We start from the raw sequence: 24,019 nt of genomic DNA, 5'->3' as shown, positions 1-24,019 counted from the left end.
AACTTTTTAAAAAGATTAAAAGAAGGGGTATAGATGAACCAATAGTGGAAATAAAACATTAAAAAATACTCAAACCAAAAGCAGGCAGGAACAGGGATGGACTTAGAAAGATTACACTAAGTGAAATAAGTCCATCAGAGAAAAAGAAATATCATATGATTTCATTTTTCTAAAAAACAAAACAAGCGAATAACAACAAAAAAGATAAATACATAAAATGAATACATAAATACATAAATACATAAAACAAACTGGTGGGGCACCTGGGTGGCTCAGTCGTCGTTCAGTGTCGGCTTTCCACTCAGGTCATGATCCCAGTGTTCTGGGATCGAGCCCTGCATCGGGCTCCCTGCTCAGCGGGAAGCCTGCTTCTTCCTCTCCCACTCCCCCTGCTTGTGTTCCCTCTCTCATTGTCAAATAAAAAAAAATCTTTAAAATGAATAAATAAAAATATAAATAAATAAATAAATAAATAAATAAATAAATAAATAAATAAATAAATAAATAAAAACTGGTGGTTGCCAGAGGGGAGGGGGTAAAGGGATGAGCAAAAGAGGTGAAGGGGGATTAAGATGTACGAACTTCCAGTCATTAAGTAAGTCACAGAAATAAAAAGTACAGCATAGGGGTGCCTGAGTGGCACAGTCAGTTAAGCCTCCAACTCTTGATTTCAGCTCAGGTCATGATCTCAGGGTCGTGAGATCAACTGAGTAGGTCTCCATGCTCAGTGGGAGTCTGCTTGTCTCTCTCCCTCTGCCGCTCATGCTCTTCTCTCTCTCTCTCTCTCCCCCTCTCAAATAAATAAAATCTTTTTAAAAAAAGTACAGCATTGAAAATATAGTCAATAGGGGCGCCTGGGTGGCTCAGTCATTAAGCATCTGTCTTTGGCTCAGGGCTTGTGGGATCGAGCCCCACATCAGGCTCCTCCACTGGGAGCCTGCCTCTTCCTCTCCCACTCCCCCTGCCTGTGTTCCCTCACTCGCTGGCTGTCTCTCTCCGTCAAATAAATAAATAAAAAATCTTAAAAAAAAAAAAAGAAAATATAGTCAATAATACTGCAGTAGCAGTGTATGGCGACAGATGGTAACTACACTTACAGCAAGAGCACGCATGGAATTGTGGAATCACTATGTTGCACACCTTAAACTAATTTAACATTGCATATCAAATATACTTAGATAAAAAAATGTTTAAGAAGGCAGAAGAAAGAACGTATGCAGCAAACAGAAAACAGAAGACAACTAGTAAGATGGAAGATTTTAATCCAACCATCCCAATAATAACATGAAACGTAAATGATTTAAACATAGCAATTAAGAGACAGACATTGATGGATTAGATAAAAATACAAAACCCAACATACAGTCTACAAGAAACCCCCACCTGGGTGGCTCAGGTGGTTAAACATCTGCCTTCTGCTCAGGTCATGATCTCAGGGTCCTGGGATCGAGCTCAGTGAGGAGTCTGCTTCTCCCTCTTATTTTCCCTCTGTGCTCTCCCTCTCTCTCTCAATGAATAAATAAAATCTTTAAAAAAATAAAAAATAAATATAAAAACATAAAGGGGTGCCTGAGTGGTTCAGTTGGTTAACTCTATCTCAGCTCAGATCTTGATCTCAGGGTAGTGAATTCAAGCCCCTCACTGGGCTCCACGCTGGGTGTGGAACCTACGTAAAAATACACAAACAAATAAATAAATAAATATAAATAAGCTATAGGTAAAAAGATAGGAAAAAATAAACCATGCAAACACTGATTAAAAGCTGGGAGTAGCTATATTAACATCAGACAAAATAAACTTCAGAATAAGAAATACTGCTAGGGATAAAGAGGGACATTACATCATGATTAAGAGGTTAATTCACGAGAAGACAATTCTAAATGTGTATTTCTTCCAACGACATAGCTTCAAAATACATAAAGCAGTATCAAGATCTGAAAAGAGAAATACACAAATCCACGATTACATTGAGACTTCAAAGCACCTCTCTCAGTCATCAACAGAATACGTAGACATAAAATCAGCAAGATCTAGGGGCACATGACTGGCTCAGCTGGTAGAACATGAGATTCAATCTCAGAGTCATGAGTTCAAGCCCCATGTAGGGTGGGGGGGGGGGGAATCAGCAAGATCTAAAAGACCTGAAAATGGAATGTTCCAACATAGCTCTTGTCTAATTAATTACGTACATTCTGAGTGGGAAAGAAAAAAAACTGGCATCTGCAATAGGGTTTACCTCCACGCAGGAGAGCGGGACAGGCTAGGGATGGGAGACAGCCTTCTAAGAAGAAAAAACACTGCTTTGGCTCCTCATGTTTCACAACAGAAATATCAACCCTACTATCTCTCAGTTGGTATCAGAGCAGGGTTAGGAACCCTCCCCTAGGTGCTGCCTGAGGCCTTTAAGACCAATTCCAACCTTCTTAGCAGGGCCTTATCACTATGTCCCCCACCCCACACCCACCCCTGACCCCAAAGTCCTACCCAAGGTCCTGCCCACTGATTTACTTGCAATTTCCAGAACCTGGAACAGTCCAGAGTTTCCAGAGTCCATCAGACAAACACACCATTGTTCATACTGAACCTTCTGCTTCTAACACCCTTCTTCTACCACCTTTTCCCCAACAGCCTGGCTGCTATCTTTCTCCATATATCTCCTTGTGCCCGTAAGATTTCTAGTACATACTTCTGCCTTAGCAGCCACCTCATTCTGTTGCATTTACTTAACCTCAGTCTCCCAACTCTTTTGTGAGTTCCTCATCTGTTTTAACAGCACCCAGTACAAGGCCTAGCACAGGCTCAGTACTCACTACATGATCACTGAATAAAATAAACCAAAGGACAGAAAATAGCTAAGAGAGAAAATACACAACAAACCCTACTCAAAGTCTAACACCTTGAGCCACTTGCTCGCCAGAACAATAAGCAAAAAAAGCCTTAAGTAAACAGAAGTGAGCAAACAGAAAATTCAGTCTGAGACAGTGGTTCCTATCATTTTGTCAAAGTACTTGTTCTTTAAGTAATAGATGGTGGAGAAAAAATGATAAAAAGCAACTATGACTACAATAATGGTTTTGAATTCATTTGCATTTAATTAATCACCACAGTATCTACATACATTCTTAAAAGGGCAGTCCAGATCTGTGTGAGATGCATTGTTTATCCTGTCCCCACAGAATAGATATGCAGACCTTCTGCAACAATGGGATGAAAATCAAGGAGCTCATAACTAAGCCACTATCTCCAGCTCAGTATCCTGGTATTTGGGGGAAAGAGTGTGCAACAAAATCTTACCAGATCACCCTCTTTGAACTGGCTATCCTTCTGCCTTCAATTTTTATCCAAATGATAAGAGAAATCGGTATGTGAAGATCACACACAGTATCAGATTCTCAGTCTCTCTTTCTCATACAATCGCTAAAATCATTACTGAAGACAATTTCCATTAAATCTCCAGTGTACCCTCTAAGTTTCTGTCTTGAAAAACTAGCGTTAAACCCTGCCTATAAGGACACAATGCAGCGTTCTCGCAGGTTTTCATCCTATTTTACAGGCTCCTGCACTAGATAATAAAGGAATTCATCAGATGACTAACACTGCCTCATGAAAAAAATTTTTTTAAAGATTTTATTTATTTGAGAGACAGTGAGCGAGAGAGAGAGAGAGCGAGAGTGCACACAAGCTGGGTGAGAGGCAGAGGGAGAGAGAGAGAGAGAAGCAGGCTCCCCGCTGGGCAGGGAGCCCCATGCAGGGCTCCATCCCGGAGCCAAAGGCAGACACTTAACCAACTGAGCCACCCAGGTGCCCCGCCTCATGAAAATTTAGCCGTGAAACTATAATATGCAATTTTCTAGGGGGGGAAAAAAAAGAATCTTTCAAAGTTCAATTACAAAGAATACTTTACAAGCTGAATTTAAAAACTTTTATAGGGGCACCTGGGTGGCACAGTTGGTTAAACATTTGACTCCTGGTTTCAGCTCAGGTCATGATCTCAGGGTTATGAGACCAAGCCTCATGTTGGGCTCTGTGCTCAGCGCAGAGTCTGCTTAAGAGTCTCTCTTCCTCTGCCCCTCCTCCCATGCCCATGCGTGCTCTCTCTCTCTCTCTCTCTCCCAAAATAGATAAATAAATCTTTATTATTTTTTTAAATATTTATTTATTTGTCAGAGAGAGAGAGCGCACGAGCACAAGCAGGGAGAGCAGCAGGTAGAGGAAGAAGGCAGCCTGTATCCCCCCAAGCAGGGAGCCCGACGTGGGACTCAATCCCAGGACCCGGGATCATGACCCAAGCTGAAAGCAGACACCCAACCAACTGAGCCACCCAAGCATCCCAAATAAATCAATCTTAAATAAAATAAAATAAAAACTCTTTTATAATTGATGACTATGGGGGAAAATGTTGTTGAGAAAAATACTAATACCTCTACCATGGTGAAAACATAGAGGACTCTTTCTTTTCTGTACTTCTTTGAGTTTTATATATTTTCCACAATTAATAGGCATTAATTTTTTTGCTTAACTCTCCTTCTCTACCTCTCTCTCCCTCTCTCTATATATATAGTACCCCCATCAAATGAAAAAGTTATGTAACTCTACCTGTATCTTTTTACCTAAGATACCAGGAAACTCAGTATCAAATTCAGCACCCAATCACAGTGAATAAATACTCTCACTTTCAACAGTATGTAGTATCTAGTCTTTCTCATTGACTTTGGTTTTCAATTTCTTTTTAACAACCTCATTGAAGTATCTTTAATTATAAACTACCACAATTACTCTTTAGAAAAAGATGTAATTTAATATACAGTTTTATATAATATAGTGTTACATAACTGTTAATTATATGTGAGCCATTCTCATTAATATCCTGTTCGTATTGTCCACAAATAACTGAAACTCTTTACAAATAGCAAAGATCCGAGATCTAACAGAGAACAGAGCAATAATAGTCACCTGTGAGGAAATAAGCAAACATCACACTTTCATAAGCTGCCTCATCATAAATGGTCAGGTACTGAGAAGAAAATGGAAGTCTTCACAGCAAGGCCTAATTCCATTTGTCTGTCTTGGCCATTTAACCTCTGCAACAAAGAGTAAGAGGCAGCTTATCAAAAAATGAACCTAGTAAGCAGCAGGATGATATTTCCCTTTGTAAATTTTAAGTTTTACATGTCTGGCAGGGGCAGCACTCAATTACTGAGAAGTTCCGTCACACCGACAGTGGAGTGTAACTGAAGCAACCAGCCCACACGTGTCAGCGAACTAGCCCGGTCATCTCAAATCATGCATGTCTAGACAGCTGCTGCTCCCCGAGTCCCAGGTCCTGTAAGCCCTGTTTGCGTCACTTCTGTAGAAATGTATCCACATCCTGGAGACTATAGCAGGAAACACACAGGACAGAGGTCAGGAAATTTCCTGTACCAAGAAGGGCCAAGGAGATCAGTCACATAACTGGTATTTACTTTTAGTCTGCAATATAAATATGTCCACAGCCAGACAGGGAAGAAGGAAGATAGGAAAAAATCCTCTTTGTGGTTTTCTGCATATTTGTCAGGAGAGGGAACTCAAATATAAGAACTTGAATGGCAGTCTGAGAACAAAGTTGGGAACAAGTCATTAGCACACAATGTAGGAAGCCAGGGCAGTTTCCTCCTAGAGGGCTTCACAGCAAGCAAGGAGAGACAGAAACTGAGCTCAGGAAGCACTTTCAAAAAGTCTGCTCCTCCCCTATCTCCAATCAGAGAGCAGCTCTCAGAGGAGCACCAGATGGCTGAGCATTCTGCTACCACGATGCTAGATTTGCTGGCAGTGCTTTTTTCCCCCCATCAAGGGCAGAGACCGAATTCTTTTGAACTGTGTCACCAAGCACACAGCCCAGTGCACACAAGAGGTACTCAAAAACATCTGTTAAATATTGATTCCGATTTATACTGACCATTACACAATGTGGTACCCAGACTGTTTGCTTAGTGCTTAGTGAAGAATTCTCAGAATGTTTCACAAATATCTCCTTCCATTTATAGCATGAGATGATCAAACAAGGTGACAGGGCATGAAGACACAAGAGAGAGCCATCATAGCAGGAGCACACGGTTCCCTAGCGCAAACAGGCCAGCCCTGCAAGCCCGGGCCCGAGACAATCTCGCAGCATCCCAGGAAGCTCTGAGCCTTTGGTATAGAGCCTTGCACGCCCTCTTTCTCACCTGCAGTTCCTCACAGCCCAGGTTCCCTTTCTCACCACACTCACCCTCAGTCTCTCACACAGTCAGCATCGCACTCAGGGACTCTATCACCACAGTGTCCCTCACATGTCCAGCCTCTCCCACACTTCTGGAGTCACCCTCACACTCAGGCTCTCTCAACCCTCAGGGTTTCTCCCTCTCTCTCTCTCTCTCTCTCTCTCTCACACACACACACACACACGTTCTCTCTCTCTCTCTCCCTCACTCTCACTCATTCTCACTTTCTCTCCCCCCCCTTCTGGTCTAGGGCGCCTGTCCCCCACGCACACCCGGAGTCCCCTTCACACCAAGGTCTCTCCCGTACTGTCAGCGTCATCTTCTTACTCAGGGTGTTTCTTGCACACTCACACAGTCACCCTCAGACTCAGGGGGTCTCTCACACTCACACACGTGGTCTTTCTCACACGCTCAGTCTTACACTCGGGGATCCCCACACTCCCAGGGCCACCCTCACGCTCGCGATCCCTCTCACACGCACAGCGTCACCCTCCAGCACGCTCTCGCCGCGGCGTCTCTCACGTGCCGCCCGCCCGCCTAGCGCCCAGGTTGGCGGGCCCGCACCCCGCACGCTGCGGCGGCTGCGGCGGCGCGTAGAGTTTGGCCTCCAGGACACAGTCCCGGCCCCGGCCCCGGTCCCGCTTCCCCCGCGCGCCCGCCCCGCCCCCCGGCCCGTTACCTCGCGGGAGCCAGGCGCCGACAGGATGCTTGGTCACTCGACCGGCGGGGCCGCCGCGGCCGCTCAGGCCCCGCCCCCGCCACGTCACGCGCCGCCGGATCGCGACAGAGCGCGCCGCGTCGGGACAGGACGCCTCCCTCCGCGCGGGGCTGGCTTGCGGCGGCGCTTTCTGGGCCTGTGGGGCCGCCGCGGCCTCAGGAATCTGTGGGCCTGGCTCGGGAGTGCGGTCTTAGCGTCTGCGTAACTTGGCTGCCCGTGACCAGGCCCCGCACAGCCCGTTCCTATGTCGCTCTTGGCCATACAGCTTACACAGGAGCTCTAAACAGCCTCCATACCCCGTTCGCCACCAGCCCCTCCCCTACGCACCTTAGTAAGACACAGACCCAGGACCTGTCCTTCCACAGTCACAGCTCAGCCCCAGCTCAAGTCCACTGAGGCCTCCACAAACACATGGACACTGTTGTGCTTCTGTAGCCACCACCCCCCACCCCGCCTCCCTGGGGCTCAAGCTTGAGGACATTTTTCCGTCCTTATCTTGTGTGACCCTACCGACATCCTCTGGAGGGAGCTGCACTCTCCTGTCTTCCCCTACCTCTGGGGGCTCCTTCTCCTTTCCTTCTAGGGGGTCTTTTCCTCTAGTAGCTCTGGGGCTCTTCTAGGGTCCCTGACCTCATGGGCAGCTAAGCCCTCCCCCCTTCGCTTCCTGTCCACTCAAGCCACTACTCTCTTCTGGGACATGGAGTCATTTCCCCCAGACACGTGTTTACAACTGCACACCCTCTAATTCCAGACTGACCATACCCAAACCCCTGCTCCCCATCACCAAGTAACCCAGCCAGAGATGGCCAGCACCCTGGATCCTTCCTCTTCCTGCCCCCCAAGGACCTGCAGGTTTTCTCATGGTTTTCTTCACTCTAACTTTTACAGTAGCCTCCCAATCCCTACCCTCTTCCCCCCACAGGGGAATGACTTTGTATCTCCTCTGCCTAAAAACCCCTCCATTCTCCTACCTATAGACCTGAGACAGTGATCTTTGAAGAACCCTCATTGGTATGCCCTCCTTGTGCTCTCTGCTTGGAATACCCTAAGAGTGAATGAGAGTATGTGGATATTTGGAGTCATTAAAATCTGACCCTTTGACCCCTGGATCTGTTCCTTCTGTCTCCCTGGCTAGGCAGAGGAAGGACTCTGCTCACTTGTGTCACTCAATGGCAACTGGTCCACTTATCCCTGCAACAAACGCATGCGTGACCTGCCAGCATCCAGATCTCTGGCTTTGCTGTCTCATACCCAGTTACAACAACCCACTACAAAAGCCCACTATGCAGGAAGCGCTGAATCCGATGTTCCCCAATACCATCAGTGTTCGTCAGATGAGCAAGCTGAGGCTCAGGGAGGTAAGGAACCTCCCGGGGCTACTTGCCTGGAACTGGTAGAGCTCAGATTTGAACCCCGGTCGGCTGGTGTTAAAGCCTGCTGTGACTCCATGCCCTCCCTCTGCAGCTGTGAAACCAAGGTTGGCAGTGGTGTTAACAGGTCAGGGGTGAGTAGGTGGCTGTAAGGCCCCCAATTAGGAGTGGCATGGAAGGGTGGGTATCAGGGCAGAGCTGGGACTCAGGCTGGGCAGGACCTGGAGATAAGGGTTTGCACCCTTTTGTGTTGTTATCCTCTTACCAAGGCCCGCAATTGCAGCTGGACTCATGTATCGCTAGGCATCCTCACACTCTCTGGACCCCCTTATTCCAGGTTTGGCCAATAACTAGTGCAGTGAGGGGTTCAGAGCGCCCTCTAGTGGCCCAGGTTGTATTGAAGCCTGAAGCCCAGGAGGGCCTGGCTCTGTGGGGGAGGCAGGAACTGGGACTCCCACCACCCCCACTGCCCTCAACCCCCTCTCTTGGCTCAGCACCACAGACAGGCCTGGACCTCACCCCTATACATGTTTCCCTGTATCAGGCTCTCTGTTTCTCTGTCTTTATCCACTTCCATTGGCTCCCAGTCTTGGTCCCTGTCTCTGCCCATCTTGGTCTGTGTCCTAGTCTCAGCCGTTTCTCCTTCCAGATGGGTTCTCCTTCCAGACAAGCTGAAGAAACAAAGCAGAAGAGTGGTGACTTAAAAAGAACTCTAGGGTCAAAAAAAAGATGCTGAGACCTAAAAGCTAAGAGAGGACAAACAGGGTGGGAAGGAGAGTCCAGCCAGGGTGACCTGCAGGACTGTCCTCTGCCCCCAGCTCTGGGGCAGCATGTGGGGCCTGCTGGGAAGGCAGGAGCCACATTCCAATGGGAATGTTTCAGGTCCTGGTTCTTAATCCCAGGAGGGGAAACAGATCCCAGGAGATGGGGCAGGAGGGTAAAGCCCAAATAGGTGCACAGGAGCCATGCTTTGGTGCTGAGAGGACCTATCAAGGGCCCAGGAAAGGTCTAGCCCCTGATTACCTGCCTCTATAGCCCCTTCACCCCTCCACGGCCTCCCTCCTCTCATGCTCAGAACAGAGCCTCAGCCAGAACAGAGCCTTTACAGCATCAGAATATTTTTATTGCCAGAATCAAGGTACAGCCTGCTTAGAGCTCCATGAGGAGCCCACCATCCAGGAATAAAAGGAGAGAGAGATGCTGGGTATGTTCCCAACAGAGAAAATCCAGCTCCACAGAAACCTGGTGGGAGAGCAGCACAGTTCAGCCTGACTATGGCTCTGGGGTCCCATCCTACAGGCTAGACTCAAGTCTTGGCCTATAGCCATTGCCCACTTGGAGATGACTGCCACAAAGGCAGATCCAGACTCTCAATCCCTGCTATTATAGGAAGATCTGTGAAGTACTTCTGGAACGGACAGAAAGCTACCAGGGGAGCCCCAAGCCACCTGGCTCTCTCAGGGGCCCACTCAAGTTTCTGGGCTAGTCTCTGTGGACTAAACACCACTGAGCTGCCTGGTGGCAGTAGGTGCTGGGCAAGATGGGCAAGAGCCCTACCTCCTCTCAGCCCTGTGCCAGCCCACCTGGGTGGTAGAAAACCCCTAGGGCAGGGTGGTAATGTGGTGGCGGGGTTAACAAGAGAGCAGCTCAGGATAGCTCAGAATGGCCTTCACTGCTTCCTTGAGTTTTCTTCATGAGTACCTAAAAGGCCATGGGACTGGGCCTGCTCTCATCCTTGAACCACAGTCCCATGGCAAAGGGAACCAGCATCAATACTGTGGGTAACAGCCCAACCACGGAGATCAAGGCTCCTGGGACAGAGTCCCCAAGAAATGGAGGGCCACCTGCTGCCCAATCCTGAGCTAGGCTGTTTTTGGAGGTGAGGGAGGTAGGAGTGAATGCCCCAGGACCTGGGAACCACGGAGAACACAACTCGCCCCTGCCTGCAGGAGGAACCAGGCTGCCTCCAGAAAGCCACAGTCAGGCTGTTGAGCAACCAGGCCATAGGGAAGCCAGCAACTCCAGTCACTCGCAGCCAGTAGCAAGCCTACCTGTGGCCAGTTTGTGGGAAGATCACCGTAGGGACCAGGAGCCCATCCCTGGGATCTTTAGGGACAGGGACCACAGCTCAGTAATATCCCTCACAGGAAGGCTGAGGGACCAGGGCCTGGTGGCTGAGTGTAAAAGGCCACAGGGGTATGAGGAACAGATGGCCCCTGAGTTCAGGATTGGGGCCAGGTGCCAGCCAATCCGCCTGCGGAGCCAGTCCTGAGGTCACAGCAATTCCATCAGCAGCAGCATTCTTTCCAGCAAGGATCCCTCAAGTGAGTCCAGACTATTTCTTCCTTCCTCACTCCCACAGAGGAAGGATAAGAAACAGCACTTCCCAATGGCAGACATTTCACAACCCAAGACTGAGGACCTTTGGCAGTCAGTCACAAACTGCTAAACTCATGGGCCGCGCTAGTCCAGGAGGACAAGAGGAGCAGCTGTGGCCACGCCATCCCACAGCCCTGCCTGGCAGAGGAATCAGGGCCCAAGGAGCACACGTTTCAGATAGGCCAGGGTGGTGGCATTGGCCAGCATCTCTATGTGCTCGCTGCCCGGCAGCGCCTGCAACGACACTTGGGGCTCCTGGCGGCTGCGCCAGGCCTGGCACTGCAGGGCACTCTGCAAGTTCACAGTGCCGTCGCCATCACCAAAGCAGATTTTGGGATCGCGGTCCGGGAAGCTCTCATAGTAGAAGGAGTCTGGCGTGGGGACCCCAGTGCCATAGAGGCAGTGCAGGGGCACACCAGGTGGCACCGTGGCTTCGACCAGCCCCTCCGTGTCCTGCCGCATGAACCAGCCATCTTTGAAGCCGATGTCCTGGAAGAAGCGGTGATAGTCCCGCAGTGTGTAGTTGGTTGTGGGTGTGTGCACGAAGACCTTTTCAGATGACCAGGTGTAGTTGTAAGGCAGCAGCCAGCTGGTGGAGACGGCAGACCGCTGCTGCTCCCGGATCTTCAAGGGCCCGATGACCGGGATCCGATTGTTGTCTCCTGCAGGGACAGGGCTCGCTCAGTCTGTGCTCAGGAACGCAAGCCCGCTGGGCAGCACCGTGCCGCCAGGGCCTCTGCGGGGCCCCGCTGAGGGGCCCAGTCAGCACTCCAGCACCTCTACAGTACCATCGTCATTGTGACTCCCATGGTTTCCTTTATTTTTGCTAGATCTGGGAAGCACACGACCATGATCTGTTTCCTTCTGCACTTCATCAGCAGGGATTTAGGCAGCACATACCCACAAGGTGATTCACTGTGTAAATGGTACCCTCCACTGAGCAACCGTCACCAGACTTGTGGGCACTGACCTTGCTGAAGGTGAATCAGCACGCTGGCAGCCTAGAGACACATTCCTCTTTTTCTTTTCTTACACTGAGTTATGAAAATGTTTTTCTTTTCCTAGGCTCAGGCCTGCCGCCAGCCACCCCTGGTCATATCCCACTCATCTGCCTGTCACTGACCTGGGCAGCCAGGCCTGCAGGAGACAAGGCAGGAGGGGAGGCTGCAGGCAGAATGAGAATCCTTCTCACATAGGAATGCCAACAACACAGCTAGTGAGGCCTCTGGGGAGTGAGCTGGAACTTGGAAACAGGGGCCGTCTCATCTATTCAGGACCCACAGCCAACCATCATCTTATCTCTCTGACTGACCACAGCCCTTCAGCTCTTGTGGGGTCTGGCTGGAGGACCCCTGAGGAAAAGGAAGCCCTTAGCTAGTCCATGACTACCACCCCCCTGTCAGGGCCTGACAGGACAGCTTCCCAGAATCTGAGGCAAAGCTCTAAGGGGACTCACAGGGAGGCTCTGAAAGGCTGGAACCTGAGCCCCACCACAGCTCCTGTCTCAAACTCAGGCATGCCTCCATCTGTCCCTTCAGGTCCAGGCTGGACAGAGTAGATAGCTGTAATGAGTCCTTACTCTATCTGGATTCATTGTCCAGCCAATCCAAGGTCACCACCAGGACAGGCACTGGGTCAACGTGATGGCTACTATCAGTTGACCAACAAGTAGGTCAGGCAGTGCTGATGAAATGAGGAAGAAAGCTCCTCCTCAGATGCTTAGCATAGCTATGGCTCGTGGCTCCTTAAGTAAGGGGCCGTGGGCTCACTCACGGTCCTAGCAGAGGGAGGGAGGAAAGCCCCAGAGCTATAGCTGGCAGGCTCTGACAGTCATGAAAAGGCAGGTGAGAATGGGGAAGGAGGTGGCTTTCCCCACTGCCAGGCAAGCAGGCCCAAAGAAATCTGCACCTGCTTCCTCCCTGCATTACCCACAAAGGCTCCCCACTGCCACAGATGGAGATATAACTCATAAACAGGAAACTGTAGCCCAACCTTCCTTCTGTGGGGCAAAGGTGGGCATGAAGAAAGGGAGAAGGCTCCCCCAAAGAACTCAGGTCAGACCAAGTTAGGCCAACCAGGCCAGAGCACAGCGTATGTGTGTACACATAGGCACAGGCAAGCACCGTGTGACCAACAGTTGTGCCACTGCATGGACACGCTGTAAAAAAATGTACATGGATAACCAAGGCCATCAACTAGAGAGACGAAACTAAGTAGTGTTACGTTCTCTTTTGGAAAAAGAGATGTTTGGAAAAGCATACCACTCTGGAGAAAGAAGGATCCTCATCCAAGAGAAGAGACACGAGGTGGCCCAGGAGGACACTGTTGCAGGAAAGAGAGGGCACCATCCCTGACATCAGCACCCCACACTGGGTCAGGCAGGGTCTTACCTGAGGCCAGGACACGCCAAGTCTTGGCCACGCCCCCCCAGGGCGCACCCAGTGCCACAAACGCACGGATATACTTGTTCTTCCAGGCCTGGGGCTGTCGCTGCAGAAAGTAGAGTGTGTACATGTTGCCCATGCTGTGGGCAACCAGCACCACAGGGCCCCCGTACAGCTGGTGCATCTCCTCGATCATCTCCCGGAGGGCCAGGAAGTAGGGCCCGTTTTCACCTGTAGGCCAGAGCCAGGCAGTGGTCATGTAGGAAGGGTCCCGGGGCCTGAACCACTAAATGTTCTTCAGGCCAGATCCAGGACTAGGTGGGTGCGGAAAACTCTAAAATCCAAGTGGGAATGGTCTGGTTTCCCCTCTTTTTTCAGGAAGGGAGAAAACCTAGGAGCTCCTTTTCTCCTCCTCAGCCTCATTATCTCTCCTCAGGGCTCAGAGGCCCAGACGGATGGGGAAGGACGGGAGAGACTGACTAGGGGTGACAGCTGTGACTGCTGGGGTAGAGACGAGAGGCCCTGGGGGCAGGGGAGAGCTTGGGGCCTATGGTGGCTGTGACCTCCTCGTCCCCATCTCCCAAGACATCAGGGAAGAAGCAAGAGTGACCACTTACTTGGGGCTCGGCGCCAGTCGTAGGGGGCCCCCCGGACATCCTCACCCCGTGTGTAGCCCCAGCCTACAAGGCTCTCTACCATGGTATGGAAATAGGAACCTGTAGACAGAAACGTATGGGAATTAGAGAAAGTACAGCCAGTGCCAGCCACCCACACCATGCCCAGAAAGGAGACTGTGACATCCACTGTAGAAAGATCCCCGAAGGAGTGCTATAAAGGTTCTGTGGCTACACTGATTAGAGACAGTTTACAGGCTACCCTTTCAAACTAACAGCATTTCTCCCACTCTGGGAATACAGCAGAACTTCCAGGCCCATTCCCGGGAGGGCACGAGGAAGGGCTACATACCCACACTGCTTTTGCTGGGGTCCAGGAACTCTAGTGAGAAAGTCTTCCCAAAGCCAGGGACGCGCACATCCACACCATCTGGGAACTGGGTGGCCCGGGACGTTCTGTTATAGATCAGCCTGTCAGGGGACGATACTGAGCTGGTGATCCAGAGGTGACACTGAACCTGGTGTGTCCTAATCCTGCCCTGTGTCCTGAGCCATATTCCCTTACTACCTTTATGTTTGGTAAGAAGTATAGGGGAGACTACAAGAAACAAAGCAAGTTTATGAAGCACAGATCAGAGTAACCACACCCACCCGAGGACCCCAACCAAGACTCATTCCAAAGATTAACCCAAGGACCCCCGTCAAGGCAGTATTTCCTTCGCAATGTCATCCACCTCAGAATGCAGGTCTTGGATTTGGTTGGGAAAGAGAAGTGCCAGGACTGGCTCTGCCATCCAGATCACACTTGACCCGAAAGGGAGTCAGCCTAATCTTGCACGCTCCCATTGCCCCATCTCCGTGAATTCAGCTCCTACCACCGACCACAACACATCACAGGGCAAAGGAGAGGGTAAGTGTAGCACACAACAGAACCAAACAGAGAAACCCCCACCTTAGGGCCTACACATCTGTGGCTGCTATGTGGATGGATGGACATGGCCTGGAAAAATGATGGGACAGGATGGTGGGAGATGGGAGGAAAGCCTTGTTTTAGGCCAGGAACTCTGTTCTGGCCTCCTTGATACCAAGGAGGAAAATGTGCCCAAGAAAACACAGGCCAGACCTGCAATCCTTGGTGGCCCTGAGTCCTAACCCCCGAAGATCAGCCACAGAAAGCTGACAAGATATGCAACACTGACCCAAATAACAGATCCTGGGGGCCCATTTTCTCTAGGGCAATCTGTAGATGAACCCAATGGCCACTCAGCAAAGTGTAGAAAACTTTCTACAAAGCCAAAGCAGCTCCAAACAGGTCAGATGTCCAACGAAGGCAGACAAGCCCCTCTCAGTATCAGCCCGAACCTCCCATTGGCAGTACCTGAGACCACGTCTCTGGTATAAAAATAGAATTGCAGATCAACAGCCCAGAAATAACCCTGATCACGCACAGAAGAGGAAAAAGTCAACAAAGCAGGTATCATAAACAACAGGGAAAGGCAAGGCACCTGGAGAAACAGCTAGTATGTCTCCAGGAAAAAAATTTAATTTGTGAGACTCCATTCAGCTCAAACATTTACTGAGCACCAACTGTGTTCTTGGTTCTGCTGCTATGAAGATAAAAGAGATACAATCTCTGCCTTCAGGGAGGTGGGTCTTAGCTCAGGGTCACGCAATTCCGGATTTAAATCTTGGTTCCGCCACTTATTAGCTGAGTGACCCTAGGCAATTTTGTAACCTTTTTAGAGCTTCCAGATTTCCTCATCTGTAAACAGAGTTTGTTTTCAACCTGTCTCATAGGGGTGCTATAAGACTAAATGAAAGAGTATTTAATGTGGACAGTGCCTATATTTGATAAGCAGTAATTCCCAATATATTATTATCTTATTAGCAGGGAAACATCCTTGGAAACAAAGTTTGGCACCTGATAAGGATGAAAAGAAACAGGACTGTGGCTTGGAGGAAGGAAAGGTTAAGAGCTCTGGGGAGTGGCAAGGGAAACTTTCCAGAAGCACCAGGCTCAGGTTTTAAAGGGTGAATGGGAGGGAATTTATCAGGCAAAGGGTGTAGAGGTAGAATTCAGGCTGAAAGAACCGCAAGTAGAAAGACATGGAGGGGCGCCTGGGTGGCTTAGACGGTTAACGGGTGCTTTCGGCTCAGGTCATGATCCTGGGGTCCTGGGATCGAGCCCCACACCCGACTCCTTGCTCAGCGGGGAGCCTGCTTCTCCCTCTGCCTACCGCTCCCCCTGCTTATGCTTCTCTCTCACTGCCAAATAAATAAAGTCTAAAAAAAAAAAAAAGAAAGACAGACAGACAGACAGACATGGCGACCTGGTATGTGCCAGGAGGCACAAGCAGCTGAGGAGCAAGTGGCCAACTCAGAGGAAAGGGAAGGGGTGGAGGCCATGATGAGGTTATGAATAGGGCTGGAGCACAGAGTCTACATTTAAGGGGGCACCTGGATGGCTCAGTCAGTGGAGCGTGCAACTCTTATCTCAAGGTTGTGAGTTCGAGCCCCACGTTAGATATAGTGATTACTTAAAAATAAAATCTTTATTTTTTAAAAAGATTTTATTTATTTGAGAGAGCGAGTGAGCGAGAGAGAGAGAGAAGGAGCCGGGGGAAGGGCAGAGGGAGAGGGAGAAGCAGACTCCCTGCTGAGCAGAAAGCCCAATGGAGGGCTCGATCTCAGGACCCTGGGATCATGACCTGAGCTGAAGGCAGACGGTTAACCGGCTGAGCCACCCAGGCACCCAAAATAAAATCTTGAAAAAAAAAAAAAAAAGAATTCATGCACAGGCTGTGAAGCACAAGGTATAAACTGGAGAGGGTAAGGACAAGAGCTGTAGAAAAGGGAAGAAAGTTCTGGCTGGGAGGGTGCAGGGGTGGTGCCAATCAGACTGAGGAAATGAGAAGGACAAGAGGTCAGTGACCTCAGGGTCTGCTGAAGTGGGAATGAGACAGAAATGGGTTCTTGAGATTTCTCTAGGCTGGGTTGGTGAGCAGCACCCCATCTGTGCCCCAGCCCCCACCTGATATTGTCAATCCAGCAGTCAATGATGACAGGCAGCAGCAGTTCGAGGTTCAGCCAGAGTGTGAAGTAGCTGTCTGTCCTCTTGGAGCAGAGGTAGTGCACAACCGTTGGCTTGTCTAGCTTTGCCTCCAGCTGGTTGCCCAAATCACCGGGCACTGCAGAGGGACACAGAGCACGCATGAGGCCCGGGACCTGTTAAGCTGGGGACCCCTGAACCCAAACGCCTTCTACCCACAGCTGTCCTAGGCTACAGAGTAGGGCCTTGTTCAGTCAAAGGAGTGGGAAACAGGACAAAGCACTGGGCCACTTAACCAACCAAAACTGAATCCAGAGAAGGCACTCCAGGACAGGCTTGTGGAAGGGGGCAATGAACACAGGCGGCTGCCAGCCTCCTGAGAGCCCAGTAAGGTTCCAGAAAGCAGACCATCTGGAAAGCCCTAGCCTCTCAGCACACCCAGACCCTGTGGCAGAGATGGCTACCCTGAAACATCACACCATTCCAGCCACGGCCCAGTAGGGGGTGGTGGCCCAGGCCCCAAGGATAACCTCTCTGCCCAAGCCAGTCAATAGACCAGCTACACAGAGCCTGGTCTGCACAGAGCCCTGGGGCCCTTGTAACACTCAAACCCATCCCCCTGGCTTCACAGCCCAATATTAAGGCCCTTCCCAGAATATTTGCTCCCATTGACCTTTCAGGCCTCACCTGCTTCTATATGCCATGCTTTTGACACCTTCCAAGCACATTCCCATTTAGAATCCATAATCACTGAGTGAACAACCAGCTCTTGGCTCTCCTGGGCATTGTCTGGGCTCTACGAACCCAGCCCTGAAGAGGGCATGCCCTCCCTGTACATCATCTCACAGTGTCCTCAGAGCAACCATGGGAGGCAGGTATGGCACCTGCCTTTACCTCGCTTAACAATACAAAGTGGGGAGTCTTCAGCATGACAATGCAGAGACCTTGGTCACTGTCTCCACCAAAAAAGAATTGGCTAAAAGAGGAAGTCACCAGATTTGCTGTGCCTGAATGCCCTTTGTCCTGGACAGGCTGTGCGGCCTCTAAAAATAGCAGTGGTCATTTCTCAAGCCCCTTTTGCTTAAAACTAGGACAACAGATATCTATGTACCTTTCACCTCAAATTAACACTGGGAGAGAACATCCTTACTATGCCCACTTCACAGATGAGGAGACTGAGGCTGAGTGGTGTAGAAATGGCTTGCTACAGTCTCCTCCTGCCCACTTCTTTTGTATCGCTTCCCTGGTCTCTGCTTCCTCTACTACCAATTTGGGTCTCACTCATAGAGGCTGGTCACCCTTGGATGCTGATCCTCTGATGGCCAAGGTCAGGTCCCTGCTCTGTGCACAGGAACAGCTCTTCCACTGCACACCATGGGGTTTCCCAGGATTAATGCCAACACCTTCACTCTCTGAGAAGCTAGGGAGATTAGGATTCTGTGACTGGATGGAGTGTGAGGCTCCTCTGCTGTGACCTAGGATAACCAAGAACTGAATGAATTAATGAGTGCAGTTAGCACCAATCCAAGCAAAAAGGCTGTGTGCATCAGGGACCACACATTTCCCAATGCTATATGCCTCATACTCAGAATTCCTTCAGCCTACCCATGGCTCCTTGTGGGCCTAAAGGATAAAGTCTAGATGACCCAACCAGTCAAAGGCCCTGCACAATCCACTCCTCCCCCAACTCCATTCCAGACAGCCTGCACTGCTTACCTCCCTTCCTCTAATATGTAGTTTCCTCTTCCTGGAACTCTCTCCCAGCCTCAGCTCTAGCTACACACCCCAGGAAGCCTTTCCAGACTGGGTTGGCGGACTCTCTGTGCTTGCCCAACACAGACCTCATCTCTGGGGATCCCTGCAAGCTTAGGGAACATAGCGCCATGTCTACCCAAATCCCATGGTGAACCTGAGCCCAGCATCCCCCTGGGGTATTTCCTGGCCTAGAGCTCCTGATGGGGGCCCCCTGGGACCACGCTGCCTACCAATCCTACCCTTCTGCGATCTGCATCATCCCCATTAAAATACTCCCATTAGAAAGAGCATGGGGGTCATGCTGTAGCAGTTCAGTATGTAACATATACCTTAGAATGTCTCTGCCTTAAGGAGTCCTGGCTGGCCAGCAACTGAATGCTCGAACGAAGCATCCAAGGCCCTCAAGACAGAAGTCTCATCCCTGTCCACCACCACAGGGAAATACTGTGGCTCCTGTATGGTTGCAGGGGCAAGGATCAAGGGGGGGATAGGCAGGGGAGATCATCTAGTCCCAATATAGCCCAGTCCAAATTGGTCTGGCAGGGATAAGAGTACAGGCATGTTTCTTGACATCTGTTCATAGGCATTGTCCCAACCCTTACCTCTGTCTTTAACCATCCTCAGATTCCCTTAGGCCTCCTCCCTCAGGCCTAAGGCCACCCATACGATAAGTTTGGGGTGGGGGTTGGGGTCTTGGTGGCAGGCTAGGAGAGCCATTACTTTCCCCAAAAAACTTCCTTTCAATAATGCCTCCTGAAACGTATAGGGCTGGAAGGGTCGAGAGAGACAGCCTCTTAGCCATGCCCAAACCAACAATGAGGACCCTGGGGACCAACTCGAGAACACCCGAGTCCCCGCCGACCCTCAGGAGTGGGGCCAAAGGACCTCGGTCTCTCCAGCTAAAAAGAGGGCATAAGGCGAGGCAAGGCTTCGGACTGACGTAGACGGGAGTACTGATGGACAACCGCACCGTAGCCCTCCCACTTACCCCATATTCTACAGGGGAAGGTAAGCAGAGGTTGACCACACCCGCGCCCAGCATGGCGGGAGGTGGACGGACAGACCCAGGTGACAAGACAGACAGTCATATGCTCCCCCACCCCATGCTTAAAGCAGATGCAGACCTGGAAGATAGCCCCCCCGCCCCCGCACCCCGTCCTGCCGGACGCACGAACACACGGACCCACGACTGGACGCGCGCCTCACCCAGCACCACGGGAGGGGGACGTCCAACCGGGAGCGCGGGGTCTGCCAGCAGCAGGAGGAACAGGACGCCACCCGGGAGCAGCGCCGCATGGTAGGGACAGAGGCGAAGACCCATCGCGTGAGACCCCCACTACAGGTCCAAGGTGCGGATTCAGCGCTCTGTGCTCGCGCCTAGGCCGGAGCGGCGGCGACGCGCTTAACCCCGCCGCCCGCACACGGCCACAGCGGCCGGGCCAATCAGGATCCGCCTCCCCCAAAAGGCCTGCCAATAGGCACTCGCCGCCAGGCACGTCCCTCCCAGTCAGAGCTCGCCGCCCTGCCCCTGCGGATCCCAGGCCAGCTCCTTGGACCGCGCCGCGCGCCGAGCGCATCGATCGATCGGTGCTCAGCCTGGTTTCTCGGCTTAGTCCGGGACCCGTCGGACCCAGCTTGTGCGGCTGGATATCCAACCCAGCTTTGTGTACCCAAAGTCCACGCTGCGCAGCCCTCACCCCCGATTCCTGACTCGTCCTTGACGTGGGATCTGGACCGTGTCGGGACGAGGGCGGATTCAGGGTCCAGTGCTCGACGCTGCTGAGAAACCCTGGTCAGAGCAAGAGGAGGAAGGGGAGAAGTGAGTCCCGGAAAGTTATTGGGCCTTGGGGTACCGGGAGCTGACCAGAACCTTTGTGCAATCCCCACACCGACTCTTCACACCTTGCCCCGACGGCACGTGGGTTCAAGCAAGGGGTCCAGGGGCCCCCTGCGTCTGTCCAGGTATTATGAATGCGGGTGGGACAAGTATAGGCCAGGTCAATGTGTTTTGCTTCCAAGTTAGAAGGCTGCCCGGCCTAAAGTTTTATTTGCGGGCAATATGGAGTCACCCCTCCAGACCGAGCAGTCCTGGTGCCCCGGAGAAAGTGTGTTTGAGCCTCAACCCTGTGGCCATGGCTTATTGGCAGATGACCCAGCAGAGCAGGACTGGTGGTGTGACCGGGGAGTCCACCTACCATTCCCACTCCACGGAAACTAGAGATCCAAAGAGGACACAGACTCCCTGCTTGAGGAATCAGAGTCACATAGAATGGGCAGATTTGACAGCTGGCAATATGACCAGCACCATGAGTCACTCTAGGATAGGGAGACCAGTATGTTTGGATACGGAAAGTCTTGATCCTCCACACACTTCCTCCTGAGGGCCAGACAACGTCCTGATCATCCTCTGGCTGGCCTTAAGACTTCTAGCCCGCCCCTTCGTTCCTTCCTTCCTCTTGGCCAATGGCTGGCCCTTTCTAGCCTTTCAGAGTACTCCTGGATGAATCAACTCACCATCTTGGCCTGCCCCTCCTGTGCTCTTGGAGTGAAACCCATTGGTGATTGGGGTACACTACTCTCTTAAGGTCCAACTGTCTCCCTCAGGCCCTGACAAGGACCCCAAACCCCTGCCTCCCTCACCTCCATCCTAGGTCCCGGAAGAGGGGTTGCTGAGGACCAGTCAGTGGGACCAATCTCCCACTTCAGGTCCACAGTGGGAGACCATAGAGATCCTTTTGCCAGTACTGGAAACAGGCAGGAGTCCACAGTCAAGGGTTAAGTGGAGGAAGGGTAGACATCAGGATAGCCTGTGCTGCCTTCGATTGTGGCCAGTCTGAATGTCTTGTCAACCTGGCAGCCTCAGGTGACCATGGACCCTTCACAGGGTGTCCCAGTCCCACAGGCCCTGCAGATGATAGGAACCACGGCCATTGCGGGGAGAGGATGTCAAGGCCTCATCAGCAATGATCTGTGCTGGCACTGTGGAGAGGAGAGGAATCAGAAAGTAAGGATCCCTGCTTCTCACAATGACCTTGCCACCCACATGATCCCCCCTGGCTGCAGACCTGGGCTCATCCTGGACTCTAGATACTATCCTGATTCTTAGACCCACAACCAGGTGGTCACCAAGTCTTGCCAGCTCTACCTTCCCAAAGCCAAACTACTTTCATCCCCATAGTAGCCTCCTTGCTCATGTCCCAATTTATGCCCTTATTCCTATGCATTGTTCTCCGTGGGTCAGGTTGACACCATTAAACATTAAATCAGGCCCATCACTGTCTGCCTAACCCGACTTACAATGCTCCTACTGAATGCATCTTATGCATCTCACTCATCGTGAATGAGGACCCTGCAGGGGACTCCGGCCTTTTCCCACAACTTTCACTTCCCCTCTTCCTCAGGTCGTTCATCTCCACCTTCAGCAGCTTCCTCACTGCCTAGAACAGGACAACCTTATCCTCACTCTGGACCTCTGCACTTGTTGCACTCGGATCACTCTGCAGCCCCCATTTTTGGGACTCAGCTGAGCTCTGCCTTTAGGCCTCAGCCCAGGCACAACCATTGACTCTGGCGCCCCTACCTGGCTCCCGGCAGAATATAATCCATGGAAGAGCAAACCCTTAACCTGCCTGTTACTGGTGCAACTGCCTTCTTGGTTACTAATAACTATCAGCACACAGCAGGTGCTTAACATATACTGAATGATTGAGTGATACACCCCCTTCTCCGGGATATGGTCCTGGTGCCTATCAGACTTGGAGAAGGAGATAAGGGACTGAGAGCTTCACAGGACAGAATCTCATCTTCCTCAGATGAGAATCCAGCCAATAGCCTTTGCTGGAGCAAAGTCTTTCTCTGTTACACTGGGCCCTTTGCATTCCCTCTTGCTCACATAAGTTCCAAGCTCCCCTGTCTGGACCAGGTGGGTGCCTGGGCTTAGGGCAACCCAACCAAGACCACGGCTTCTGAGCTGGTTTGGTAGCCAGAACTGAGCCCATTTGGAGGCCAACTCATTCTCCCTAAAGCTCACAGTTTATCAGGCTCCTATTCTTCTGATGCCAGAGCCTCCCTGGAGTCACAAGAGGCCAAACACTGGCCAAATCATGACAGAACAGGGGCCCAGAACAGGTTATCTATTTTTTAAAAATATTTTATTTATTTATTTGACAGAGAGAGAGCAAGCACAAGTAGGCAGAGTGGCGGGGAGAGGGAGCAGCAGACTCCCTGCTGAGCAGGGAGCCCAATGCAGGGCTCGATCTCAGAACCCTGGGATCATGACCTGAGCCGAAGGCAGACGCTCAGCTGACTGAGCCACCCAGGCGCCCCCAGAACAGGTTATCTAACCTGGCTTAGGCATCAACAAATGTTACCTGGAGGAAGAATTATTAGAGATGGGTCTTGAAGAGTAAGTAGGAATTTGCCAGGAATAGGTGGATGGGTGCTCCGGGTAAGGAGCTTAGTATGTGCAGCAGCCTGGAGACCTGAACAATCACATTAAGTGTGTCTCGGGCACATGGTGGGTGGAAGTGGAACAGAGAGGTAGGAGGTCTTGAAAAGCAAGCTTAAAAAGTTGGTCTACAGGGGTGCCTGGGTGGCACAGCAGTTAAGCGTCTACCTTCGGCTCAGGGCATGATCCCGGCGTTATGGGATCGAGCCCCACATCAGGCTCCTCTGCTATGAACCTGCTTCTTCCTCTCCCACTCCCCCTGCTTGTGTTCCCTCTCTCGCTGGCTGTCTCTATCTCTGTCGAATAAATAAATAAAATCTTTAAAAAAAAAAAAAAAGTTGGTCTACGTCCAGGAAGCCAGGAGCTGCAAAGATGCTCAAACCAGAGGGAGGCAGTGTCGAGGCCCTTTCCTTTTCACTTTTGTTCTGGATCATTGCCCTGGGTTGGGCTCTCCTGTGGAAGTTCCTCCTCCCAGCCCCCAACACCTGGTTCAGGCGACAGGGTCAGTGCGCCCTCTGGTGGGTACTCAGCAGAGATTCGTCAAAGGAGCAAAGCTGGGAACCTGGGTGAAGTCCAGTGAGCATGCTGCCCTGGAGGCTCGGGAGATAAGGATAGCTGTGGATGGTCAAGTTGCCGCCCCCTGGGCCGTAGAGGGTGTGGATGGGCCTGAGGCGGCGAGTGTACATCGCTGCAGTGGATCCACAAGGCATCCAGCTAGTATCCTCTCCCACAGTGTGATATTTTCTGGCCCGGGAGGGAGAGAGGAGGGTGCTTTTACACCACTCCTAGATGCCCTGTAGGTCCACATGACTAGCCACATTCCTGACCCCACAGGAGGATCCCCACCCTGTGTCTGCCCTGTCATGTACCCGCCGGTGGAGCACCAGCTGCCTTCATGGCAGGCCTCGAGGGGCTGAGGTAAGGATGGGATTCCGAGTGTGTGGCCTGGCTTAAAGGACCAAGTTCCTTTTCCCCAAGTACCTGAATTACAGTTTGGGAAAAACTATGGGCTGGACCTTTGGAGCCTTGCTCACCCCTTTCACATATGTTATTTCCAATTCATT

The 24,019-nt window shown here is 51.2% G+C and overlaps 2 protein-coding genes across 7 annotated transcripts in view; both read right to left on the bottom strand.

Annotated features, from left to right (window-relative positions):
- The window catches only part of SLC7A6 (solute carrier family 7 member 6), a 40,286-nt gene extending 29,772 nt beyond the window's left edge, over positions 1-10,514 (bottom strand). The window contains exons 1-4 of one of the 6 annotated variants that reach the window (XM_087870523.1): positions 10,379-10,514; positions 6,919-8,998; positions 4,954-5,081; positions 1,384-1,666 (exon numbers count right to left, since the gene is read on the bottom strand). The gene's annotated coding sequence lies outside the window, so the exon portion shown is untranslated. Of the gene's footprint in view, positions 1-1,383; positions 1,667-4,953; positions 6,886-6,918; positions 8,999-10,378 lie in introns of those variants that run through there. The other 5 variants (XM_045814911.2, XM_045814916.2, XM_045814912.2 and 2 more) reach the window with 5 other exon arrangements.
- On the bottom strand, positions 9,429-19,944 carry PLA2G15 (phospholipase A2 group XV). The gene is made up of 6 exons (XM_045814917.2): positions 19,715-19,944; positions 16,736-16,892; positions 14,057-14,175; positions 13,708-13,806; positions 13,097-13,321; positions 9,429-11,368 (listed from the first exon to the last, which is right to left on the bottom strand). The coding sequence occupies exons 1-6, from the start codon at positions 19,827-19,829 to the stop codon at positions 10,857-10,859; spliced, it is 1,227 nt and encodes a 408-aa protein (XP_045670873.1). The 5' UTR covers positions 19,830-19,944; the 3' UTR covers positions 9,429-10,856.
- Between the last annotated feature and the right edge of the window lie 4,075 nt (positions 19,945-24,019).

This window comes from Ursus americanus, chromosome 21 (assembly GCF_024610735.1).
Source record: "Ursus americanus isolate L20-20 chromosome 21, mUrsAme1.1.p, whole genome shotgun sequence".
Taxonomy (NCBI): domain Eukaryota; kingdom Metazoa; phylum Chordata; class Mammalia; order Carnivora; family Ursidae; genus Ursus; species Ursus americanus.
The sequence above is the reverse complement of the archived record's forward strand: the minus strand, read 5'-3'. Positions and strand labels throughout refer to the sequence as shown.

Coding starts and splice junctions, on each gene's coding strand:
- PLA2G15 (XM_045814917.2), bottom strand. CDS start 19,829: ATGGGTCTTCGCCTCTGTCCCTACCATGCGGCGCTGCTCCCGGGTGGC. Junction 16,893..19,714: donor TCCCCCTCCCGTGGTGCTGG/GTGAGGCGCGCG, acceptor GTCCCTCTGCAG/TGCCCGGTGATTTGGGCAAC. Junction 11,369..13,096: donor TTGGCGTGTCCTGGCCTCAG/GTAAGACCCTGC, acceptor CTGTCCCTGCAG/GAGACAACAATCGGATCCCG.